The following is a 12348-nucleotide window of genomic DNA, read 5'->3' as shown; positions in this document are numbered from 1 at the left end:
AAAAAAAAAAAAAAAAAATTATTATTATTATTCATTCATTCATTAAGCACCAGAGAGCTTTTGTCATTCTGCTACTGCTCCCCTCCTAACAGTGTGCACAGTGCCTCAGCTTTGCACACATACCTCATTGGAAAACTGTCACACTCGCTACCCCGCAGCACTGTTAGAATGAAAGCGTTACTCTGAACTGGTAAACCTTCAGAAGGAAAAGCCATTCTCTACAGAGATAATAATTTTACTCCTTTTTACTTGAAAAGGAATACGAATTGCTACAAAACAGCAGTGTGTTCAGCGTCACTGAAAGCACACCACTACGGTTCTGCCACAAATAACAGCTGTAAAAATACATAAAAAAGCAATGCACATCCAACTTTATAATTCTACAAAAGGTTGATGTGGGATTATCAATGGCTCATGAAAATACAGTGAATCAGTAATGTGAGTACTGAGCAGACTTTTGGAAATATAAAGTGGGGTTAAAGAAAAGAGGGAAGTGGTCCATCCGAGGGGAAACTAAGATCCCCTGCTCTCAGGAGACAGTTCATGGTGGAGATTGGGGGGGGGGGGCTGGCACCCTGAAGGATCTTCAGATTTGGTTCAAGTGTGCTGATCTGTGGACACCACTGGCTGGCAGGGACGGCCTCGACATGCCTGTCTGACTTATTGATTTTGGCATTTCAATTCATCTCCTCTGCATTCATTTTCTTCATGTCCACATTCAACATGGAAGACCCAGATATTCTTTAGAGCATGTACATTTAAAAAGGAAAGGGTATTTATTGACTTCCTTCTAACGGGAAAATGCGAGGAAGCCAGATGGCAGCTACCACGAGTTGCCAGCCGGTGACTGGAAAGGGTAATCACAGAGAAACTCAGCTTGTATTTGAATCATTTTCTCAGGTTTCTTGCCCCAAACTTTCCTCATCTTTAGACAATGTTGTTGGTTAAAGAGAACAATGAAGATGACCTGAGATCCCTTTTACATAAGGGAATTAAGGAATCTGACAAAAACAAGGAGCAAGTCTTTGTGGAGTTAATAAACACCGTGTTTGCGCTCACGGACAGCACCGCAGGACTGCGGGGCACCTGCCTTGCCATATACCCTGGCCCCAAATAACGTTTACCTGTTAGATATTTTACTTTAGCTCGTGCTCTCTCATCTGCATCAAAATACCAAACAGTTATTGCGTACCTAAAAGAAAATTTAGAATAGGGTAAGAATGGTCGTACTGGGGAAAAATAGTGGTATGCTCTTGCAATGGTCTACTAACGTGTGTAATGCCAAAACAATGCTTCAACTGAATGGTATCAGAGGGTAACTGAGCGCAGCAACAACCCACCTCTCCAGTAACCTTGATGCTCGAGGGTACAGCAGAGAACCAGGAGCAGCTAAAATGGACGTTGCAAAGTTGAGGAGTTTTTATGATTTTCTTAATACCTACTTAACCTACTTGATTTTCTGTTTTGTGAGCCTGCAGCAGATCAGAAACAGACAGTAAGAAGGTAAAAGAATGGCCTCGACAGAAAAAGCACAGTATCACTAGCACAAGTTCTCAAAGAAGAAAAGAGAAGCAGAGAAGGACCCCGAGGCCTAGGGTCCTGTGGCCAAAGGGACGGCTCACAGTTCCAACAGCTTCTGAGGACATCCCTGTATGACAGCGAAGACCAACAGTGGATGTTTATAATTTTATAACCTGGAGTCGTCAAGAGAGAGTTAAATTATGCAAAGAGTTTTGGGGATTTTTATCAAAATACTTACACTGTGTTTTGACATTTAAAGTTTATATAGCTAATAGTTTTTATTCCTCTGAAAATTTCACTTATTTGGAATAGCTTGTTCCACAAATAAAGGAAGAATCTTTGGTTTATTAAACACTACAAAGCACCCAGTTATAGCTCCTGGTCCCAATACTGGGGGAACTGTACACACACTATAGGAAGTAAAAACACACCACACATGGTAATTCCTTCATAGGACCCAACAGTTAGTTAAAGTATCTTGCAGATTCTGGCCAGTGCTCCCTGGGGTGGGGTGGGGGGGTGTGCATGTGACAGACCTGAACCAGGTAATGTATCTGAAGGAAGGAGTCAAAGGCAGGATAGAGTCAGAGTCTGGGAGTCCAGACAAATGGGGAAAGTGAGGCCCACAGATCACTCAGCTGCTGAGTGAGGATGCTGAGGTCAAAGTCTAGCCTCCTGACTTCCAGATTCTGCTCCTTCCATGTAGCCTCTTCTATTTTCCCAGGTGGCCTTGGGAATGGGAAAGGAGCACAGATAGATAATTTTCTCTCTTTTGCCCATGCCCCAAACTTTCAGTTACTTAGTAATTAAAGTCTTGAACTTCAACGATCTTGACCTTTCTCCCAGGGCTTCCCTAACACTGCCCTACTCCTTGCTTCTGGTCATTCTGCTCCCTGCTGAGCTCCTCTTTTCACTGTGACACCTGGCCCATCTATTCCATCTATTCCAATTAACACCATTTTCTCCCTCCTCCAGGTCCTGTAATATCTATCCTCCACAATTGTCTGGCATTTACTAACTAAAAATGTTTATCATTTCTTTATCTAGAAATGATACAAGCAAACCATACTCAAGATTCCATAAAAGGGAAGGTCTATAAAGCAGCTTCTAGGTCAAAAAGGGTTTTAAAGAAGCAGCAGGGACAGAGATGGGCACTTGGATTGCGGGGTGTGGGGGGGGACATCGTGTGACGGGATAGAATCCCGCCCTGGTTTCCATTCACAGCTTCTTAGGATCTCTAGTCACAAACTACTCAGCCTGCTACTCACTATGTGAATTAGGGTTAAAGGCAACACAGCTCAGAAAGAAGCAAGTTAAAAAGGAGTGTCTGGCTGGCTCAGTTGGTAGAGTGTGCGACTCTTCATCTTGGGGGTCATGAGTCTGAGCTCCATGTTGGGTGGAAGGGAAGGCGGAAAGGAAAGGAAAGGAAAGGAAAGGAAAGGAAAGGAAAGGAAAGGAAAGGAAAGGAAAGGGGGAAGGGAAGGGGAAAGGGAAGGGAAGGGAAGGAAAACAAGAAAAAAGAGGTGACAATAAAGTCTTCGGAATTTGAGCCTCACTGGGGCTGGCCCATGCCTAGTATCACCAGGAAAAGCCAGCTCTTCTCCCAGTGTAACTATGGCTAGACCAGACCTAACAACTGCAGGCCAGTAACTCACTATCACAAGATTCAAAGTCCCTTCTACAATGAAAAATAGGTATTTGCAAAATAGTGTGATATTTCTACAAATATTTATAACAATGCCTGCAACTTCTATTTTAGGACTCTAAACATTTCAATGTAGAAGGTGTCAAAAAGTGTAATAAGGCTCAGAGATGCTTATTATTAAAGCTAATGGGTTATTTTTCGAACATTAATTCCCACACATGGCAGCTTTTCTTTTTTCTTCTTCATTTCTACTCTCCGGGTGCCTCTAATTTTTCTGCTTTGTTTAATTTTTCTACATTATCCTTCTCATCTTCCTCCCTCGCTGCTTCTGAAAAGCTGTCCTTTTCTTTCTCTATTGAACCTTTCTGTCCCCCCAAGTTAGCCCTCTCACAGAATCAGAACGGATTATAGTTAGAGGTCTGGAGAAAGGACGGGCCTGTACTTCCATTTCTCACCCCGAATGGAAGTGGTTACGCAAAGAAAGTCATAAACATTTAGCATTAACTGGGAATAAATCGTAAATAAAATTATTCAAATTAAAGTAGTTACGACTGAAGCATTATGATAAAGGTAACTTAAGAACAGGAAGATACTCACTAGAAAACTCTCAAGTATATCCTATCTATCCCCTCCTCTCCTACCATACTCTTTACCAATTGTTTTCTTAAAAGGAATACTACCTTGTAGAATATGCTGGTTGTACTTCATGAGGGTTGCGACGGTCAGACCAGAAAAACAGCAGTCTATCAAATTTGGGTTCAATGTCAGCAAACTGGGCTTTGCCTTCTGGAAAAATTCGAAGTATACCTCCACTTACCTACAGAAAAGAGCCAAATATGTAAGTATGAGAGTAAGAACACTATAAAATGAAATTTAGGGAGGGGAAAAAAGATCATTTCAGCATCCAAATTCTTAGTTGGGTAATTCGCAAATGTATCTCAAATAACAAGGGATGAAGAGGAGTTGAGATTTCAAGTACATGCACTGATATAAGGAAAAATTCATTTCTTGTTTTAGGGATTTCTGGAAATACTGACGAAACAGAGGAGTATTAGCTGAATTCAAAAGGCTTAAAATGACACTTGGAACCACGTTTTAAAAACTAGTACATGTTTCTTATTTAGGTATGCTTATGATGGGCTTAATTAGCCTATTTAAAAATGTGTCTGTTTCAAATCATCTTGACTAAATTACTATAAATGGTGATGTCAAATAAATGGTTTATTGTATTGTTATTTATTTTATTTTTTTTTAAGATTTTATTTATTTATTTGACAGAGATAGAGACAGCCAGCGAGAGAGGGAACACAAGCAGGTGGAATGGGAGAGGAAGAAGCAGGCTCATATCGGAGGAGCCTGATGTGGGGCTCGATCCCATAACGCCGGGATCATGCCCTGAGCCAAAGGCAGACGCTTAACCGCCGTGCCACCCAGGCGCCCCCTATTTATTGTATTTTAAGGTTCAACAGTAATTAATAAGACAGCCACAAGTTTAATGACTCTTATTTAAATTCAACTGGGGACACCTGGGTGGCTCAGTCTAAGCGTCTGCCTTCAGCTCAGGTCATGATCTTGGGGTCCTGGGACCAAGCCCCACATTGGGCTCCCTGCTCCACGGGAAGTCTGCTTCTCCCTCTGCCTCTCTGTCTCTAATGAATAAATAAATAAAATCTTTAAAAAAAAATAAAGAATTCAACTATATCAGTAGAAAGTGTCATCATTTATTGTCACCACCATCATCACTGTGGTCATTGTTACAGAAATATTGTTATAGATTATAGCTCTCCCTTTCTAGACTAATGCTGACAGACTGATGGCTACCTGTTTACAGAACTGGATTCCATCCAGAAAGGATAATTACGATTTACCCAAATACACATGTGTCTCTATTTGGGATTAGATGGACTCACCTATTCATTCCAATACCGACTGAGTGTTCTGGGACCTGAAGCGAACCCCAGGCACAGAGTAGGGAATAATGTACACAGATGTTGTCCTCGTGGTATTTACAATCTGGGGGGAATTAAAGCAAGGCAAAACCCACCCACAACTGAGTAGCTCTTTACCCTTAAAGAACTAAACTCCTAAGCAGGTAGATGCTTAAACTGAAAGGAAATACTTAATCAAGACATCATGGAGGCTGAGCCTAGAAATCTGTTGTTAGACAAGCTGTTTATCGGGCTCATTCTTAAGTTAAATTCAAGCTACTTGTACCCTTGCCCACCTTAGGCTCTGTTCAGACTGATTCCCATGGCACTCATGCAAACATCTAAAGAATCTCTAGACTGTGACCAAGAACACATCCTTTTCTTCCCCCTGACCTCTGACTGGAGTCACTGGGAATATCACAGGTGATCTGCCGAAAATGTTTAAAAAGAGATAATTAAAGCTTCCAATTTTCCTCTGGGAAATATTTCCTGACCCCTGAATTAGGTGGCCCTCCACACGGTCCCACAGCAATCTGTCCTGCACTGGGCATAACCAGTTGTCATTGTTAATCTACTGATCTCTACCCTCCACTAGACCCCAGGCTCTATGAAGGCTATTTCTATTTCTGCTCCATCTCCAGCACCCAGAACAATGTCCAACACACTGCACATATTCAGGGTAATCTTGCAAAGAAGTTTTCAGTTCTACATACAAAAATCTAAGGACTTTTTTCAGCTTATGCACTAATATAAAAACTGTGTATTAATGACCTTGGCTAGGTCAGATCAAAATTAAAAGATCAGCCTAGAAAGAACCTAACAAAATACAGAAGTTAGGAGTTGCTCAAACATATTTCTAGCTTTCAAGATATTCACAAAATTGGGGAAAAAAATACATTTTTAGTTTTAACCAAAGTTACACCAATATCTGTTCTGTGCATGGGGCTAAAGGTGAATGACCAGATTTATGTCTCTATTTTAAACCCTGAAAGCAGTAATGGAAAAACCATGCTTGTTGACAGAATGCCTCGAAATTTACTTTATCTACTTAGCAGTAAACCTTCTCTCTCTTTTGAACTCGGACAGAGGAGAATCTTCAAATCAGTATGACACAGAAAGATTACTGGAGCACTGAGAGCATATCCTAAGTTTTAGGACAGGACTAGGTTTTTACATATTTAAGACTTGGCAGTTTTCATTTCTGTGTCTATATTTGTGTCAGGGGGAAAGTGTTTTAAAGGTTATTTGATTTTTAAAAATTGCCCTGGCTACAGAGGTGGGTTCATGCTGTGAAAATCCACTGGGCTATATACACTGTGTTCACTTTTCTATTTGAATATTTTGCTTCAATAACAGTAAATAAGGATTTCTAAAAATCAACCAAAAATTAGTTTAGACAACCTCCAAAACAATAAGAAAGCAAGACATACTTCTGAAGTTTCAATCACTTAAACTCAAGTGAAACTCAGGCCAATATTAAGGAAATAAATATTTAAAACAAGAGAAAATTAAATGTATTGTACACTCTAATTGGTTTTAAAGGATTTGTAAGTATTGATAAACTTCTCGATTTTTTCCATATCAGGAAAAGAAGGAATCCTGCCTCCAATATTTGATTCAATAACCCAATGCCAGATAAGATCTCTGCAACAGGAATAAGTAGGAAATAATCCACAATAGTTGTTTATACATACTCTCTCTCAAAAGCCGTTATAAAACAATTATCCTCAGAGGAGTTTTTTTTTTTTTTATAAAAGCTATTAAAAGGTATATACTTTAATGAAATACATTTTGGTAACAGTTAAATTCTGGGGGGCACCTGGCTGGCTCAGTCGGTGGAGCATGCGACTCTTGATCTCGGAGTCGTGAGTTCGAGCCCCACGATGGGCGTAGAGCTTACTTAAAAAACAAAACAAAACAAAACAGAACAACAACAAACAAAAAAAGTTAAGTTTTGGCTGCATGCCTCAATATCTGAGAATAAGGGAATCCACTTTTTGAGATAATATTATTATGTTTCACTTTACAAAGATCCACTCTCAATACCCAAAATTGAAACAAATCTAAGAAATTTTTTAACTATTCTATATGTTAAAGTAAAGACAGTCTCCCTAAGAGGAGTATGAGTCTTAATAGCTATGGGGAAAAAAATAAATGGTCAATTAAGTTGCATACCTTGGCATCCCAGTCTTTATTAAGATAATATATACACGTCACACATCTTCCATCTCCATTTGGATTATCAACATGACGTACATAACCCGTTCCATTGCCTGGATAACAAGCAACCATGGCCTGTAATAATAATGATGACAATGATTTTAAAACTCTATACATTTAGGAATAAAAAGGCAAAACAGCTTATAAAAGAAATCTGTGATTTTTGGCTACTCTTACACTTAACTTCTTCTAAATAAAAATCGTATTTTGTACATAAGGAGAGGAAAAGATAGCCTATGTTGACACTTAGAAAGAATACAAGGGTAGGTTGGTAAATAACGCAAGGCCTGGTGAGTTCCGCTTTGCAATGAAGGGAAAGACCGACCTGGGGGAATCGGAGGCCAGAAGGATTGTAGGACACACCTTCAGGATCCTTATTCATACTGATAATCACGATCAGGTGAGTTTTTGTTCTGCTCCGTGGGAGACTTCTATCCTCCCTGAGATCACTGCAGAACACCTGCATCTCTGTCTGAGAGCCAAACACCTCATCTGACACTGTCTCTGAATTTAGAAGGTCAACTCCAAATAGTCATCATTTAACGTCAGTGATTAAAAAAAAAAAAAAAAGGCTAAGTGACAAATTAGCACGTGACTAATTCCTCTCCAAGCCAGAAAGTCATTTTTGCTCACATTACACAAGAAGCAGTTCAGAAGACTGTTGGGTACTCAGCATGAAGGTGGGAAAGAGGTCCAAAATGAGACACACCTGAAGAACTCACATGTTCTAAGACTGCAGTACATGCTAATCAACTGAAATTAGAAAGAGTGATTTAACAGAAAAAAACCTCAGGAATTATGAAGAAAACAAAATAAAGATCAATGTTACCACTTATTCCTGAAATCTTTTTTTTTTTTTTTAAAGATTTTATTTATTTATTTGACAGAGAGAGAGAGAGGCAGCGAGAGAGGGAACACAAGCAGGGGGGAGTGGGAGAGGAAGAAGCAGGCCCAGCAGAGGAGCCCGATGTGGGGCTCGATCCCATAACGCCGGGATCACGCCCTGAGCCGAAGGCAGACGCTTAACGACTAAGCCACCCAGCCGCCCCATTCCTGAAATCTTTTATTTCTCCAATTTCTTCATGTATTGAAGTCAACAGGTCAGTAGTGTCAATGAATTAGTATAAAGCTATCAAACAGTAATGAAATTACATCATTATTTAAGATAAAAGGCAAATGCTAATTTTTAAAAATCATATTCAACTGATTTGTGAATAGGTAACTCAGTGTTCCATCTCTGAGAAACTAGGAAGCATTTTAAACCTGAAAGCTTAAAAAAAAATCATATTTTCATAGACACCCTGGACCTACTGCTCTTTCAGAAGCAGAATTTTTGGTGAATATTCATGTCTCTAAGATAGACTTAAATGCTTCCTCTTGGGACTTGAGGTTGTTAATAACAGGCAGAACAGCATGGGTTTAGTGGATTTAATAATGCTCAATAAAAGATAAACTCAATTTCCCTGTCACTAGCTGCTAAGGTTAGGCACATGCAACAGACCTTGAACAGGATGTATAAGAAGATACCAGTTTAACAGTGCAATTAACCCACCTGTGATTAATAAAGATGATTAAATTACGTGATACATTCTTATCCACAAAAAGAATGGAAAACCAAAAAAACCAAAAAACCCAACCTGAACTCTTCCCTAAAGTGGTCTCATCTCAAAAAAGTTCACTCAGGCCTCTCCAACTATCTGGTAACCTAAGCATCTCTTGTGCAACGAACAAAGGGGAAAATCTTTCTTTGTTCATCTACCTCACCCCACCCCAATCCACCCATCCCATAGCAAACACCTCCTGAGCACCAACTACGTACCTGAAAGGCCTTGGTGGGGGGTTGGGGGTGACTACAATGATGAACAAAACAGAGTCTCTTGCTTTCATTTATTAGGGAACCTAGTGTGGTGAATAAATAACCAATGAACAAACATGTAAGATATACTGTTAGGTAGTTATCTTTTCATAAAGTTGAAGGACACAGAAAACAACAATGATTTCTAGAATAGAGTTCAAGGAAGACCTATGTGAGGGGCTCACATCTGAGCAGAGACTTCAATGAAGGGAGTGGAAGTTGTGCAAATATCTGTGGGGTCAGCATTTCTGGCTGAGGGAAAATGAGAGCAAAGGCAGAAGTGACTGGGCCAAGTGGAAAACCACCGCAGGCTAGCCGGACTAGAATGAGCAAGGGCAAACTAGGGAGGGTTCAGCAAGCCATGGTCAGGCCCTTGGATACTGCTCTAAAAGTGACAGGAAGCCAACGGAGATACATCTGAACAATGTTTTAAGAAGGTCAGTTTCAATTCTGTATGAATAAAAGCTAGCAAGTGCTAAAACCGCCGTATCACCCACTACCTATTTTTTTGGATGTTGACTATTTGCCACACATTATTTTAACAAATTTGTGTATACTAACTCATCTGGCACAACCACATGAGGTAATAGTATCATCATCCTCACCTTCATTTAACTGTTAAGGAAACTGAGGCCCTGGGGGTGCCTGGGGGGCTCAGTCAGTTATGCGTCTGCGTTTGGCTCAGGTCATCATCAGGGTCCTGGGATCAAGCCCCACATCGGGCTCCCTACTCAGCGGGGAGTCAGCTTCTCTCTCTCCCTCTGTCCTTCTCCCTGCTCCGGCTCGTGCTCTCTCTCTCTCAAATAAATAAATAAATAAAATCTTAAAAAAAAAAAAAGGAAACTGAAGCCCAGAAAGGCTAATTAATGTTCACAATGTCTATAACAGTAGGGCCAGGTATGAACGCAGGCAATGCAGTTTCAGAATCCACATAACTAACTGCTACTCGAGACTGTGGGGAGGAAGGAGAGAAAGAAGGCAGCTAGCAGGCTACTGCAGTTTCTAGGAGAGAAACAAAAAGGCGGTCTGCCCACAGTGGCAAAGTGGGGTGAATTCTAAAGGCAGAAAACCAACGTGATCTGATAATGGATTGGAAGTAGAGAGTAAGAAGAGTCAAGGATGGCTCTGAGATTTTCTCCCTATGGAAGGGAATGGATGGAGTTAATGCTTTCCAAAAATGGAAATTCGAGGTGAAGGAGTAGTTTTAACAACATGCATCATGGAGGAAAGGAGCTTCTCAACACTGGCCATGATGAGCCAGACACCCCAGAACAGAACTGCAGACATCAGGACTATGCCTCAACATAGGATCTGTCTGTATCAGTCACTTCTAAACTGCCTTCCTTGGAGCTCTTGGGTTATGTGGAGGTACCCGGGGGTGGCGACCGGTGGAGGGATGCAGGGAAATGAGAAGAGGCCAAACAAGCAGATTCTGCCCCAACCTTCAACTAGGGGCAGCATTTATCTGCATGCTGGTACATAACTGAGAAGGAAGCAAGGCAGGAGTTAAGAGTCCCAGAACACGGACAGACAAGCCCTTCCCCTGTACAAGTAGAGAGTATGGGAGAATGACAGAGCCTAAGCACACCCAGAAAAACAGGCTGTCACTGGGGAAACAGAAACCCTGTAAGAAGCCTGCAAAGGTTTGGAAGGGTCATGAATTTATTCAAGTAACTTCACAGCCCAATGACACAGTGACACTGCATTTAGTAACTGACGCATGTACCGAGCGAGACTCTTCTCCACTGGGACTGTAGCAAACATACAAAGCTATTTCTCTAGGTATGGGGAATTAGGAGAGCATTTGTTGTGATGAGCACAGGGTGATGTATGGAAGTGCTGAATCACTATACTGCACACCTGAAACTAAGGCAATAACCCTGTATGTTAGCTGAAATTCAAATGAAAACTTAAAAAAAGGGGCGTTTCTCTAAGTCTCATGACATCTGGCAGCTACACAGTTTACAACCAGTATTTATATTTAAACAGTTATCCTTAGCTATGATCTGCATCATCAAAATTTAAAGTTCCTTAAATGTAACATAGCTTTTCCAGTTTTGAAATAATATTCATGCTCTATTTCTTAATTGGTAATTTTGTTTTCTTGGTGCATTTTATATATGTATTTGTGTAAAGAAGGCTCTAATGTTACTGTTCCTGTTTTGCTTGCTTTTAATATGCAACTAACACACTTCATAATTCATAAAACTAACATACATTCACAATACTTTCAGTAAATTCACTTTATTTTCTATTAATTTCTTGGTAAAACAACTAAAAACCACTCATAAGCAGCACCTTATGAGTCTAAATGACATTGACAGCATTAAAAAATATTTATGGCATTAACAGGAACTTAAATAAAACCTTTTAAAAAAGTGGAAAAGAAGTATTTATGGCACACCTACCATAACACCCTACAACAAGGGCTGCTATGGTATCTGTCTGAAAGGACTTAACTGGAAAGAAAAAAAGTGGGTACACACAAAACAAATGATGAACTGAGTAGTATAAATAAGAAAAAGAATTTGGGGGAGAAAAGGAAGTATTCGTGTGGGACAAAATAAGGGGACGAGGCTTTGAGCTACATATAAGACCTAAGGTTCTTTAAAGGACAGATGTCATTTGAAAAGGTGAAGGGAAAAAAGCAAAGTGTCCGAAGATTACAAATACAGCAAACAGTTAAGTGACAGTGGGGCAGCTTTTAAGAAGGCAGCTTCTTTATTCTAGGATTTATGTGGAAGATATTATAAAGCACACTGCTTTGGTCTACGTGTGTGTGTCCCCCAGATTCACATGTTGGAATCCTAACCCCTAAAGATGATGGCTACAGGAAAGGCCTTTGGGAGGTGCTAAGATAAGGAGTGGAGCCCTCAAGAATGTGATTAGTGACTTAGAAAAGAGGCTCCGGAGGGATCCCTGCCCCTTCTAACTATGGGAAGACACAGTGGGAAGTTGATGGCCACGAACCAGGAAGAAGGCCCTCGCCAGAAGGTAACCAGCACGGTGGCATTGATCTGGGACTTTTCAGCCTCCAGGACTGTGAACAAATAAATTTCTGTGGTTTATAAGCTACCCATTTGGGATTTTTTGTTGTTGTTTTAATAGCAGCCCAAATGGACTAAGCCACATCTATAAAAGATAAAACTGTTCCAACAGATTTACACTGGATGTACCGG

At 40.4% G+C, this 12348-nt stretch overlaps 1 protein-coding gene across 1 annotated transcript in view; it reads right to left on the bottom strand.

Annotated features, from left to right (window-relative positions):
* EGLN1 (egl-9 family hypoxia inducible factor 1) overlaps nucleotides 1-12348 on the bottom strand; it is a gene marked incomplete at its 5' end in the record, with an annotated part of 54346 nt that overhangs the window by 822 nt on the left and 41176 nt on the right. Inside the window, 3 exons of the mRNA XM_034663570.1 lie at nucleotides 1125-1192; nucleotides 3847-3983; nucleotides 7270-7389. Of these exons, the coding sequence (XP_034519461.1) occupies nucleotides 1125-1192; nucleotides 3847-3983; nucleotides 7270-7389 (325 nt within the window). The remainder of the gene's footprint in view (nucleotides 1-1124; nucleotides 1193-3846; nucleotides 3984-7269; nucleotides 7390-12348) is intronic.

The sequence above is a fragment of the Ailuropoda melanoleuca genome, chromosome 6 (genome assembly GCF_002007445.2).
Source record: "Ailuropoda melanoleuca isolate Jingjing chromosome 6, ASM200744v2, whole genome shotgun sequence".
Lineage (NCBI taxonomy): Eukaryota > Metazoa > Chordata > Mammalia > Carnivora > Ursidae > Ailuropoda > Ailuropoda melanoleuca.
The sequence above is the reverse complement of the archived record's forward strand: the minus strand, read 5'-3'. Positions and strand labels throughout refer to the sequence as shown.